Source organism: Salvelinus sp. IW2-2015, linkage group LG33, assembly GCF_002910315.2.
Source record: "Salvelinus sp. IW2-2015 linkage group LG33, ASM291031v2, whole genome shotgun sequence".
Lineage (NCBI taxonomy): Eukaryota > Metazoa > Chordata > Actinopteri > Salmoniformes > Salmonidae > Salvelinus > Salvelinus sp. IW2-2015.
The window spans coordinates 36,820,988-36,835,213 of NC_036872.1; the positions used below are offsets into that span (position 1 = coordinate 36,820,988).

At 42.9% G+C, this 14,226-nt stretch overlaps 1 protein-coding gene and 1 pseudogene across 1 annotated transcript; one reads left to right on the plus strand and one right to left on the minus strand.

Annotated features, from left to right (window-relative positions):
- Nucleotides 1-48: 48 nt before the first annotated feature.
- Nucleotides 49-4,124, plus strand: pebp1 (phosphatidylethanolamine binding protein 1). Its single transcript, XM_023979196.2, has 4 exons — nt 49-260; nt 1,847-1,956; nt 3,593-3,693; nt 3,884-4,124. The coding sequence occupies exons 1-4, from the start codon at nt 126-128 to the stop codon at nt 4,099-4,101; spliced, it is 564 nt and encodes a 187-aa protein (XP_023834964.1). The 5' UTR covers nt 49-125; the 3' UTR covers nt 4,102-4,124.
- Nucleotides 4,125-4,521: 397 nt separating this feature from the next.
- The window catches only part of LOC111957590 (serine/threonine-protein kinase TAO3-like), a 130,463-nt pseudogene continuing 120,758 nt past the window's right edge, over nt 4,522-14,226 (minus strand).

A 14,226-nucleotide genomic window follows, 5' to 3' on the forward strand; every position in this document is an offset into this window, starting at 1 on the left:
ACTGTGATTGGCCTAAACGCAATGCATAGTCCGGACTCCGGGCCCTGCCTGTGCCTGCCCCCTTGTGTTTTTGTGCAGTATAAGTCAAAGCAGGTCCTGTTTTCAGCTCTCCGGAATCAGTCAAAATGCCGGTAGATTTAAGCCAGTGGACAGGGAATCTTGCACTAACAGAGGTGGATGAGAAACCTGCACAGACCCTCCATGTCAAGTATGGCTCTCTTGAAATCGACGAGTTGGGCAAAGTGCTCACGCCAACACAGGTACTGTCAAAGCTGAACGCTAACGACTTAACGAATATTTATTTTACAACTAAACCAAGATAGACCATGCCTATCTTTTCCAACGGGACCAAACGAGTCAAAGTGGGCAGAACAAACAAATAAACAAAAGGAATATTCAGAAATTAACATTGTGTAGCTGTGATAACTGCAGAAACTACAACGCCTTTTTGTTTGTGCCACACTCGTTTATTTTACAATTGTGTTCTGTGAGCAATGCCCTAGATTTGTTTATGCCGACTCCATTAAAAAGTCATCTCTATCCCCATGATCAGTCAACAAAACAACTAATCGTGTTTGGTTTATATTCTTTAGTTGCTGACCGTTCTCCAACACTGTGGTGTACACTGTAAGAATGAGTTACTCGCCGTTGCATCAGCGTTCATCTTTGACATAACTAACGAGTTAGCGGATCTTTTTTTAAATAACTAAACCAAGATAGACCATGCCTGTCGTTTCCAATGGGACCAAACGAGTCATAGTGGGCAGAACAAGGACGTGGGCAGAGCCAAACATGAGCTAGCGAGATCCTATTGGCGCGTTCCAGCCTGTATCTGCGCCGCCTATCTGAGATCCGCCTGTGCAATAACTGAATTCGCCTTTGCACTCCTAAAAGCGATTAGAAAATAAATATATCTCACACACAAATACTTTTGGAAAGGGTAAAGTCTACAAAACTTAGTCCACTCTGTTCATAACATATTATAGTTTTGGGGACAAATGTTTAATCGTTGAGAAAATGCGCAGAATGTCACCCAAAATCCATATCGTTCCATCTTCTCCGGCCAGTGTGCTTCTCACTACATATTTGGTAGTGAGCGGAAACGCCAAGCGGATGCTTCACATTCAAACATCCGGTAAAATATCTCATTGTTCTATCTGTGGAGTTAGCTTGCATAGAGTCGAATATAATTCGGAGTTGTAGGGTTTACAGCACGTGCTCACGATTATGCTCAATAGATAGTAGTTGATTTGAAATAAGCTAATTTTAAAAATGTTATTGATTGCTAGCTAGCTAGAATTTGCATGACCAGGTTTATTTGCAAAAATGTGACAATGCACAAAACCGTGTCAGTGTGCAATAATGTTCCAGTCTTGCTTAGACTGCATAAGAGCTGGTCTGACCATACACTGACTGTCTGCACTGCAGAGATGAGGGTTGGGCAATGAATGTATGTCAATCAGCATTCTCTTAGTGCAGGATTTTTGACCTAACTCAAATTAACATAATTATCCACAGTTCAATCTAATATTCTTAATACATTAAACTGATTTATGTTGCTTGTTTGTTATACCAACTATACAAACCACAGTTAATATTTGTGGTAGCAACCATTCTGATTTATCAAATTTTATTGGTCACATACACATGGTTACCAGATGTTAATGTGAGTGTAGTGAAATGCTTGTATTGTGATACCAACCTTGACTTGTGAAAGTATTTTTGGCTTGTAGGGTATTTGTTGTGATACCAACTATATTGACCACCGCTTGTGAGTTATTACCAAAATGGGATTGGCTTGTATTTGTGAGACCAACTACATTCCCCTTGGTTTGTTTCTTCACAGGTGCAGAGCAGTCCCACCTCTATAGAGTGGGAGGGGTGTGACTCCACTAAGCTGTACACCCTGGCCATGACCGACCCCGACGCACCCAGCAGGAAAGACCCCAAATTCGGGTGGGCTACCGTAGGGCTGGGTGATATCAAATGAATTCGAATTTGTTTTAGCACAATATTCTAAATGCATGTTTCTCCAGAATCACATTATTGTGTTTTTGAGCGTTACTGTATTTTTTTTTTTTGGGGGGGGGCTCTTTTTCACTTCTTCTGTGCTGTGTGCACCTTCCCATTTTTCTCTCTCTCGCTCACACACACTTACAACAACAAAGCTGAGATCACTTCGTCTCTGACAAGCGGTTTCAACTTGCTATTTGCGGTTTGGTACAACAGAATGGGTCACATGGACACAACACATATTATAGAGAAGTTAACCTTTCTCATGTCTCAACTCAAATTATGTGCAGAGCAGACTACTGAAACAGGAGTATCAATAAATGTTGATTATGGACAATCAAGACTGTTGTATAAATGTGCAGTAAGCATTAAACACAATTATATAAGGATTTGGTAACTCGTTCTCATTCTGAGAAATTAGGTAGGTCACTTAATATCAACATTTGCTTAAAATTTTTACATAAAAATGTCCTGATGAATATAAATCTAAAAAAAGTTGAAGGAACTGAAAGTAGCGCCAAGAAGACGAGAAGGAACAGTTTGTTTTTGGGCTTGAAGTTTTTGCACAGTTAACCAATTATTAGCCTCTAATGCGTGATCAATGAGCAACACAACATTATTCACTTGTATCGTCATGCTCATTCTGTCTTATTCTCCCTCTGGTTTCTGCTTAGTCACACTACAAGTGCCATCACTGCACAAGAAACAGAAACACTGACATTGTATTGTTATTCTTTAAAAGAAAGAAAGCCTAGGAAGTTATCCAGCATTTTTTTTGTCATCTTGTGACAAATTTACTGACTTGCCTAGTAAAAAAAACAAAAAAACATGATATTGGGGGCCCCGTTGGCATTAGACTAGCACTGGGCTTTGGTAACTCGTTCTCATTCTGAGAAATTAGGCAGGTCACTTAATATCAACATCTGGGGGAAAAAGTGGACAAGCTAGCATGCTGTTCAAACATGGACAGAAGGGTATGGTCATAACAATTCAACTGTTCTACCTTGTTAGCTAGCAGATAGATCCAAGTTGGCTAAACTTGAAATGTAAAGGGTAGCTGGCTACTTACTAGCACATGGGCTTTTGCTTGACAGATTGTTTGAGACCTGGGTTCATTTTCTATAACGCCTGCTATAAGAAGTCAGTCATTTATTAGTGCATTATGCATTGTTCTGGTACATTAACAAATTACATTTTCATAGACTTGAAAACCAGATCAGTGACTTTTTGATAAAATTAGGTCTTTGTGTGGAGGCTTGACCTTTTTTTAATTGTACAACAAAGCTTCTTTCGAGAAAACAAATGAGATGTGAATCGCCCATAAATGTGAATAAATCAAGATTATTTTTGGGGCTATATCGCTCAGCCCTAGGCTGCAACTCCCTTTTTATTGGCTCTTGGATCTTTGAAAGATTGTGCAAAACATTGCGTGACCTTTTTTACTCCCTGATGATTTATGGATCCAACAGATTGTGTTATTAATAATCTTATTTCTTAAATGTTTTCAAAACAACTGAATAGTGTAATCAAGGATGTTGGATAACCATTTTTTTTCTCTAACGAATGTATTCTTTTGAAGGGAGTGGCATCATTTTCTGGTGGTGAACATGAAGGGAAACGATGTATCCAGTGGATGTGTTATGTCCGACTACGTTGGGTCCGGCCCTCCAAAAGGCACCGGTAACCTTATCCAATGATTGGAGCGACTTCTATTCCTCTAGGAATTTCTGAAGCTTGAATGTGACAAATTTCCTACAACTGGATAAGTGTATTATTGGACATGTGGTGCATTGCTTCACACAGCCTTTGCACTTCCTCCCTCATTGACCACGTGACATCTTTGTTCCCGTCTCTGTGTGTCCCCCCCCAGGTCTCCACAGGTATGTGTGGCTGGTCTATGAGCAGTCAGGAAACCTCTCCTGTACGGAGCCCGTCCTCACCAACTGCTGTGGAGACAACCGCGGCAAGTTCAAGATCCAAGCCTTCCGCCAGAAATACGGACTGGGAGTTCCCGTGGCTGGAACCTGCTATCAGGCAGAATGGGATAATTATGTCCCTAAACTCTATGAGCAACTGGCTGGAAAATAAACAAAGGAGTATTCAGAAATTAACATTATGTAGATAAGATATCATTGTGGTTCCTGCAGTTGCCTGCCACACTGAATTATTTTACAATTGTATTCTGTGAGCAATGCCCATGCTGACTCATTTAAAAAGTAATCTCTCTAGCTGTTTCGTTTGACTGATCATGGGGATAATCTGGTTTGGTTTATATTCTTTAGTCGTTGACCGTTCTCCAACACTGTTTGAATGAGTTACTCTCGGTTGCAGCAGTTATTTTTGTAGACACTGGCATGGTGCTGGAGTGCTCCTTTAACACAACCTGGCCCTGCGTCGACCTTGAATGTGGCCAAGATGTCATATTAATAGGGAGCATCAGCACACTCAAATCCATGACTACCTATATTCAGTTGCCTAAACTTGCTGTTAAAAATCCAATGACAGATGTTGTGATGAGCACTTTATTTACAAATATAATTAAAAGCTCTGACAGATTCATGCTTTCTCTTAACCCTGGAAAACAAAATGAGAAAGCATGCAATGATAAAGCATTTATTTACTGATCTGGTTTATAAGAAAATACTCCGCAGCTTTTAAAGCAAAAAGAATGACAAGAGAAAGAAACATTGAGCCGACTTACTGAACGAAGGAGTATGAGAGAAATCATCCATCATTAAAAAAAGAAATATTTGAATAACAATTAAAATACAAAAATAAGTAAAAGCTCTACATAGATTGTTGTATATACATGTCCCTCCCCCTGTGACAAAGCCCTTTGTGCTACCTGGGAGTAGGGATTCACATGGTCGCCGTCTCAAATCACACCCCTATTCCCTATATAGTGCACTAACCATTGCCCTATAAGTACTGCACTACATAGGGAAAAGGGTGCAATTCCAGACGTAACCATGTAATATTCACATTACATGCCAGTGCAGAGAATCAGTAAAGTGGAGTACCAGGGTGCATTGCCCCTCCCAAGTCAAGTTAATAATCAAATTCTCTCCAAAGAGTCAAAATGATTCACGTACCAATATGTACATTATGACTTTAAACATTTGCTTAACATTTTTACATAAAAATGTCCTGATGAATATAAATCTAAAAAAAGAGTTGAAGGAACTGGAAGCAGCGCCAAGAAGATGACAAGGCTGCAGAAGGATCAGTTTGTTTTTGGGCTTGAAGTCTTTGCACAGTTTTAACCAATTATTAGCCTCTAATGCGTGATCATTGAGCAACACAACACTATTCACTTGTATGGTCATGCTCGTTCTGTCTTATTCTCCCTCTGGTTTCTGCTTAGTCACACTACAAGTGCCATCACTGCACAAGAAACAGAAACACTGACATTGTATTGTTATTCTTTAAAAGAAAGAAAGCCTAGGAAGTTATCCAGCATTTTTTTTGTCATCTTGTGACAAATTTACTGACTTGCCTAGTAAAAAAAAAAAAACGAGATTGGGGGCCCTGTTGGCATTAGACTAGCACTGGGCTGGTGTGTGTTAATGTGTGTGTGAGAATCAGTGACTAAAGACCCTAACTGGTCAAACCAGACCAGGTCAGGGGGATGAGGAGGAAGAGGGTCAGACCAGAGGATGAAGCTCGACAGACAGGTCGTGAGGAGGTTACCAGGGCTGGTCTAGTCATCTGTAGTCATCCTTGGGGGTCCAGGGCCCCAGGTTACCAGGGCTAGACTAGTCATCCATGAGGGTCCAGGTTACCAGGGCTGGTCTAGTCATCTGTAGTCATCCTTGGGGGTCCAGGGCCCCAGGTTACCAGGGCTGGTCTATTCATCTGTAGTCATCCTTGGGGGTTCAGGGCCCCAGGTTACCAGGGCTAGACTAGTCATCTGTAGTCATCCATGAGGGTCCAGGTTACCAGGGCTGGTCTATTCATCTGTAGTCATCCTTGGGGGGGTCCAGGGCTGGTCTAGTCATCTGTAGTCATCCTTGGGGGGTTACCAGGGTTGGTCTAGTCATCTGTAGTCGTCCTTGGGGGGGTCCAGGGCCCCCAGGTTACCAAAGCCCAGACGGAGACTCTCCATGTCGAACGTGTCAATCTCTCTTGACTGGCGCTCCAGTAGGTGCTTGATCCTCTCTGTACGCTCCTTCTGAAGGGAAGCCAGCTCCTCTTCAATCTACAAAACAACAACTTAGTTCATTAAACTATCGGAAGCAAGAGTATTTGGAATCACAACATACTGAAGAAGTAAGGTACGAATGAGTACTGCTGAGTTTGACCTGCAACAGCTGCTCGTTCAGGTTGTTGCTTTTTTGCTCAAGCTAGTCTAAAGGATTGATTTGAAATTCAACATGAATCTATAACCACTCCATAGTCAGCAAAGTACAGACAGAAATACACCTGCACTAGTACAGACAGAAATACACCTGTGCGAATACAGACAGAAATACACCTGCGCTAATACAGACAGAACTACACCTGCACTAGTACAGACAGAAATACACCTGCGCTAATACAGACAGAACTACACCTGCACTAGTACAGACAGAAATACACCTGCACTAGTACAGACAGAAATACACCTGCGCTAGTCATGATTTAGGACCAGACATTAACAGTGAAGCTTATCAACCCATTATAGACGTCCGCAACTTTAATTAATTTTCAGTGTTCGGTTTGTATTGATTCATGATTTAATTCCATAAAGCCTTCAGCAACAGATTCCATCTAGCCCCTGAGTCACGTAATAGTCCAGACAGTGGATCGATATCTGCAGTTTTCACTTCTCTTTCATATGAAATGAAGCATATGAGCCTTGGGTGTGTTCATTAGGCACGAAATGGAAGAACACTTATTGAAACAGGAAGGGTCTGTCTACCTGAACTGGTCCAATAAGAAATGCTCATTTTAGTTTTCCATTGGAGAACGTTTTAAAACTTATTCTGTTACGTTCCCTGATTAATACAACCCTGATACTGGTTTCGATGACGCAATCTATTTCAGACAGATTGCAGGGAGACAGATGGTCAACAGATGGCGCCACAGCACCACTGGTTGCATAACATTGTAAAGATACTACTGTCAACTACTGCCTGGGCAACGGAAACTGGATCAGGGCGGCATGTTCCTTTGTTGTCCAGGAGCAATGACATCATTGCATTGGAAAAACTTTGTATTCTAGTCCCCCAAAAAAGCTAGTATTATGACTGATAAAGTGGCCTATGGTGAATTGATTGTATGCCATCAGCATCCACTGTTGGAAATGGTCAACAGCAGAGTAGTGAGTGGGGAGAAGAGGTGAAGGAGGAGGTGTTGTGACTCCAGATTGTATGACACTGAATGGAGTGTATGACTTGATGAATACAACAGGGGAGTAGAGGCAGCGTCGCTGAGTAAGTAACGCCTTATTGTTGAGAATCTCCATGTTACATATTATCAAGAATCAATTATACATTTTCTTAACACTGCTTATGATTAAAATATAGAGAGCATGTTGTAAGAATAACACATCAATGGTAACATCATGGGATTTCACAACAAAAGCTGTGTGCATGACCAATTATGGCCCTGGGTTACACATCAGCGGTGAGTGAAATGTGTGTGAAGTCTGTCTGCATGCGTGTGTGTGCGCGTACATCAGTGTCTGTCTGCATGCGTGTGTGTGCGCGTACATCAGTGTCTGTCTGCATGCGTGTGTGTTGCACGTACATCAGTGTCTGTCTGCATGTGTGTGTGTGCGCGTACATCAGTGTCTGTCTGCATGCGTGTGTGTGCGTGTACATCAGTGTCTGTCTGCATGCGTGTGTGTGCACGTACATCAGTGTCTGTCTGCATGCGTGTGTGCGCGTACATCAGTGTCTTTCTGCATGGCGTGTGTGCGCGTACATCAGTGTCTGTCTGCGTTAACTCCGCTCTCCCCATACCTTTTTTTGGCATCTTTTGTGAAGGTGGCTCTGCGTGTGTAAGTCTGTGTTTCTAACAGTCTGTGTCTGTGTGCATGCGTTGACTCTCCTCTCTCTACCAGGTAGGCTTTATGGATCTAACAGTCTGTCTCTGTGACGCCTCCCCCTCTATCTTTTGTTCGAGGTGGGCTCTGCACAGCTCTCTCTCTCTGTCTCTCTCTGTGTACCTTTTGTTCGAGGTGGGCTCTGCGCAGCTCTCTCTGTGTGACCTTTTGTTTGAGGTGGGCTCTGCGCAGCTCTCTCTCTCTGTCTCTCTCTGTCTCTCTCAGCTCTCTCTGTGTGTACCTTTTGTTTGAGGTGGGCTCTGCGCAGCTCTCTCTGTGTGTACCTTTTGTTCGAGGTGGGCTCTGCGCAGCTCTCTCTGTGTGTACCTTTTTTGAGGTGGGCTCTGCGCAGCTCTCTCTCTCTGTCTCTCTCTGTCTCTCTCAGCTCTCTCTCTCTGTCTCTTTTGTTCGAGGTGGGCTCTGCGCAGCTCTCTCCGTGTGTACCTTTTGTTAGAGGTGGGCTCTGCGCAGCTCTCTCTCTCTGTGTACCTTTTGTTCGAGGTGGACTTTGCGCAGCTCTCTCTGTGTGTACCTTTTGTTAGAGGTGGGCTCTGCGCACGCTCTCTCTCTGTCTCTCTCTCACTGTACCTTTTGTTCGAGGTGGGCTCTGCACAGCTCTCTCTCTGTCTCTCTCTCTCTGTACCTTTTGTTCGAGGTGGCTCTGCGAAGCGACACCTTGTGCTCCAGCTTCTGCTGCTCTCTGTCATGGTGGGCCTCGTCTGCATCTTGATCTTACTCTGGTAGGCATTCAGCAGCTCCATCTCCTGCTGCAGCTGCTGCCTCAGAGCCTGGCACTCGGCTTCCTGGGCCTCGTCCAGACGCAGCTGAGAGGCAAGAGGAATAAAGAATAGACCACAATAGAGAGGAATAAACAGACCCCAATAGAGAGAGAAATGAGGAGTGATGGAACAGAAGAGAGAAGGGGATGATGACAGAGAGAGAGATAGGAGGAGGATGGAACAGAAGAGGAGATAGGAGGAGTGATGGAACAGAAGAGGAGATAGGAGGAGTGATGGAACAGAAGAGGAGATAGGAGGAGTGATGGAACAGAAGTGAAGTAGGAGGATGATGGAACAGAGATGAGATAGGAGGAGTGATGGAACAGAAGAGGAGATAGGAGAGATGATGGAACAGAAGAGGAGTGATGGAACAGAAGATGAGATAGGAGATATGGGAATAACAGAAGCAGATTTACAAACTCCTACAATGACCAACATCTCCTACGGCTTGGGGACAAAATGATACAATTCTCCTATGGAACCATTCTTTCATTTTCATGTGCTATATTAGATAAGATCTTTAACATTTATATGAATCTTTGAGATTGATATAAAGAAATGATCAAATATCAGCATCACTGCTCACGAATCCTCATCATAACACCCGTCCTCCATTTTAAGGCAACTCACCGCCTGCGATGCCATCATCTCGTTGATGCTCTGTTCGTACTGCTCGGCCAGGATGGCCAGCTTCCTGGTCTGCTCCTCCTTCAGGGCCTTGAGGACCACCTTGTGCTCGCTCTTGGGCGTCACCTCCATCTGGTGGTGTCTCAGGGCTTGTACTGACGCGTCTGGACCTTACACGCATCCTGGAACTGTTTTCTAATCTGCAGCTCCATGGCCTGGGGAAATGGAGAGGACATTGGAACTACCACTGAGGATTTCCCCTTTTTCAGGACTGCCTTTATAGCTGCACCCTAACCCTCACATTTAGGTTCATATCATCCACTACCTGGTTACATCAGAGCATTTTCCTTGAGAACACCTAAAGTAGCTACCAATGCAGCCTAATGTAGCTACCAATGCAGCCATCACATTCCCAGGGATACATTCACTAGCTAGCTGCACCTGGCGTAGCCGTCACCTTAAGGTTCTTGGGCTGCTGCCGTAGCTCCAGAACGTGCTTGCGGCGGAGCTCTCTCTCGCGCCGGTTGTGTATTCTATCGGTTCTCCAGTTCTGTCTGGTGCTGGCGGCGGATCAGGTCCATGCGGAGCTTCTGAAGGGTTTTCAGCTGACGATGCTCCAGCTCCTGGGTGGACTCGTCATGTCTGATCAGCATGGCATGCTCCATCTCCTTCTGGGTCTTCTTCTTGTTCAGCTCCTGGAGAGAGAGAGACATGGGGAGGGAGAGATAGAGAGAAGGAGGGATAGATAGGGGGAGAGATGGGGGTGGGGGAGAGAGGAATTATCATGGCCATCCGATGATTAAAATGTTGCTTTTATACGGACACTGGATGATGAGAACCTACTGCCGTTTGGTCAGGAGCTGATCAGTATCTTGTGGTGTCGTTTTATTTACATTACCCCCCCCCCTCCCCCAATATACAGAGCAGATTAGGAGATTAGGGCATTGTTGCCTTGCTTATACATTCTTATCTGCTTTCCACGAGATGGGAAACCACTTCTTGGTGTTTTCCACGAAACATCAGAAAATACCGTTATTGGTCAAAGAACACTACGATTTGAACATTATTTTTCATGTTACAGAAGCCATTCGAGGACAACATTGACCCTGGGAATGTTATGGATAAGCAGTTGGACATGTGATTTTCACATCCCTACTGGATTGCAGTGTTCACTGCACACCACTTCAGACTGAACTTGAACTAAAATGTGTGTCTATCTATACAAGATACTGTACCTCCCAGTCATTCTTCACACAATGTCATCCAGTCCGCCTTGCCTCTCGTTTGAAATGGCTATCTGTACATCTATACAATATCCAGTACCTCTCGTATCTGCTCCTGTTCCAACGCATGCCTCTTGATCATGACTTTGCGTTTGAAGCTTCTGCAGTTCCTGTCATAGAAGACCCTCTGTTGGCTCAGAACCTGGGCCTCCTCCTCAGCCTGGCTGTGTTGCAGGTTCTCCTTGTGCTTGGACAGGCGCTCCTGCTTCTCCTTCTTAGTGGTGTGGTGGTCTTCATTCATCTCCTGGAAGATGGGAAGAGACAGAGGAGATTTTTACGGATATATAACGGTCCGTAATATACATGTTCTCCTGTCTAATGGTCAGGTGTGCAGCAGATCCTCTCATTATCTAAAGGTATATAGGGTCCTCTAGAGCCATGTATCTAGAGAGTTGGGCCAATGAGGTTTCTGCATTATGATGCATTTACATAACACCTCAACATTCTATGACAGCCATATTAGCTCCACATCAACAGTACATATTGCGATAAAGAGGTCAATGGAACGCAGACCGTGGAGGATAGAAGGACGCTGGATTGGCGCACATTCAACAAATCTGATCTAACAAAGTGGACATTCGTCAAAACCGTCATGATTGATGTATTGTAACAGGTCTACCATGTGGTTACTAAAATCTGATTTGGATATATTTGGATGTTTTCACTGCATTACATTTAGAAGTTGTCCCTTTTCAGATTTAGAAGTGACAGCTAAATGCTAACTCCCATTCATATACATGTAAACTGGTAGCGTAGCTAGCATACAGAAATCGATGGTGGTAGTCAGTCATTTTTAACTAATGCAGTTGATTGGTGATGATAACATGAACATGTATTGAGGTTGACATTTATACAGCATTATACTCCGGTTTTTATCCCAACATAGTGTTAAGTACACATATATACAGTAGCCTAAATGTAGGCTAATTTTGCTGGGGGGAAATGAGGAGATTTGGGATCTTTCCCCAAAGCGTTTCCATTGTTTTTGTCGAGTTCCATTGACCTATTAAATTACTAGAGGGGAAATGTCATAAACTCTCAAAGTTCCAGAATGAGGTGAAAATGGCAGCCATATTGGTCAGGGAGAAATCCAAACCAGTCTAATTGGAAAGAATGGCAGTATAGAGGCATAATCCTGATTGTATTTATGCAGGAAAATAAAAGTAAGGCATGTGATATATCAGAAATTGTGTAATAGAATTGTCAACCTAAAACATTGTCATATAATTATAAATAGAGTTTATACAGGTTTTATAAAAAATGTCTGTGTAAATAGCCTATAAACAGTCAACATTTTGTTTTCTTGGAAAGCTGTGACGCTATTATATGATACAATATCAGTACTTGTTGCATTTACAACTTGTCTAAGTCCTATCATCAACTGATTTTGTTTGAATGGAATGTTGGCATATTGGCAGTTAATTTGAATTATTCCTCTAAAAATGGCTGGCTAGCGATCAAACAAACATTCTTCAAATTCATTATTTTACACAATATCTTATCACAGGACTGGAAAACCATGGTTGACCAACTCCCTGACCAAAATGGCTGACCTTTAACCCATCATAAGAAGGTTCATGTCCATTATCGTATTCTAATTCCAAATTTTATGATTTAAACAATGCTATGTAACTGAATGTCTAGAATCAGAGCAATGTCTGTTAACTGAGATGGCCTAGTTCTCTTCACAACAATGGATCCAGTTCTGAGAAACAGTGCATCAAGGTTGTTAGAAACACAAACACAATGTGTGTGTGTGTGTGTGTGTGTGTGTGTGTGTGTGTGTGTGTGTGTGTAGTGAGGAGTGACTCAGCTCCTCCTCAGTGAAATGAAAATGCACGATGATCAAACATACTGTACTTGTGTATGTTTGTGTGTGTGTGTATGTGTTTGTATGTGTGTGTGTTTGTATGTGTGTGTGTTTGTATGTGTGTATGTGTGTGTATTTGTAGGATGGTTGTTTCCACCCATCGCAATACATAGTAGATGTGTCATGGGTGCTGAGATTATTCCTACTGTAGAGGCATTATACGAGGGTACAGTACTGTACTAGCTAGCTAGAGGACATAAACAGTGTTGCGTTGCGACCTCCAATCTTTCCTTGCAGAGCTTGTACCAAGGATCGATTCAACTCAGCTCAATACAGAGCATATAGTGTGAGGCTGGGAAAGGGGGAATAAAGGACCTCTTTCATCTTCTCCTTGCAGAGCTTATACTGCTTCTTCTGATTATCTAGGAAGGTGGTGAGCTCCTTCTTCTGCTGGGACATGATCTGCTGCTGGAACTTCTTCTCATCTGATGACATTGTCTTCATCTGAGGGGAAATGAGAGAGGGAGTGTAATGTTTACTGTTCATTTTTATTGTTTATTTCACTTTTGTTTATTATCTAGTTCACTTGCTTTGGCAATGTTAACATATGTTTCCCATGCCAATAAGGCCCTTAAATTGAATTGAGAGACAGGGGGGATGGAGAGAGAGAGAGAGGAATAGGGAGTGAGAGAGGAGTAGGGAGAGAGAGAGAAAGAGAGGGGTGGGGAGAGAGAGAGGCACAGATATTAGTTAGCTATGAAGGGGCCTTGCCCTGCCACTGAAAAACATCCCAACAGCATGATGGTGCAGGACCATGCTTTACCGTAGGGATGGCCGGTGATGAGCGGTGCCCTTCTCCCCCAATTGCTCAGTTTGGCCTGGCGGCCAGTTCTAGGAAGAGTCTTGATGGTTCCAAACTTCTTCCATTTAAGAATTATGGAGGCCACTGTGTTCTAAGGGGACGTACAATGCTGCAGAAATGTTTTGGGAACCCTTCTCCAGATCTGTGCCTCAACACAATCTTATCTTAGATCTCTACGGACAATTCCTTTGACCTCATGGTTGGTTTTTGCTCTGACACGCACTGTCAACTGTTGGACCTTATATAGACAGGTGTGTGCCTTTAGCAAATCATGCCAATTAACTGAATTACCACAGGTGGAATCCAATCAAGTTGTAGAAACACCTCAAGGATGATCAATGGAAACAGGATGCACCTGAGTTCAATTTCGAATCTCATAGCAAAGGATCTGAATACTTATGTAAATAAGGTATTTCTGTTTTTTATTTTTTTATACATTTGCAAAAAAAATCTAAAAAACAGTTTTTCGCTTTGTCATTATGGGTGTGTGTGGTAGATTGAGGAAAACTATTATTCAATCAATTTTAGAATAAGGCTGTAACGTAACAAAATGTGGAAAAGGTGACGGGGTCTGAATAGTTTCAGAATGCACTGTACTCTAACAATACTTAACATAACACCACTAACAGACAGGTAGCTTGCTAGCAAAACAACACTAGCCATGTGTTGTTTTCTCCCTGTGTGCCTCTCCCATACAAGGCCCCTTCATAGCTAACTAATATCTGTGCCTCTCCCACACAAGGCCCCTTCATAGCTAACTAATATCTGTGCCTCTCCCACACAAGGCCCCTTCATAGCTAACTAATATCTGTGCCTCTCCCACA

Bases quoted from the DNA above. Each gene is read 5' to 3' on its own strand.
- pebp1 (XM_023979196.2), top strand. From the start codon at position 126: ATGCCGGTAGATTTAAGCCAGTGGACAGGGAATCTTGCACTAACAGAG. The intron at 1,957-3,592 runs GTGGGCTACCGT...ATTCTTTTGAAG, and splicing joins AGGAAAGACCCCAAATTCGG to GGAGTGGCATCATTTTCTGG. The intron at 3,694-3,883 runs GTAACCTTATCC...GTCCCCCCCCAG, and splicing joins CGGCCCTCCAAAAGGCACCG to GTCTCCACAGGTATGTGTGG.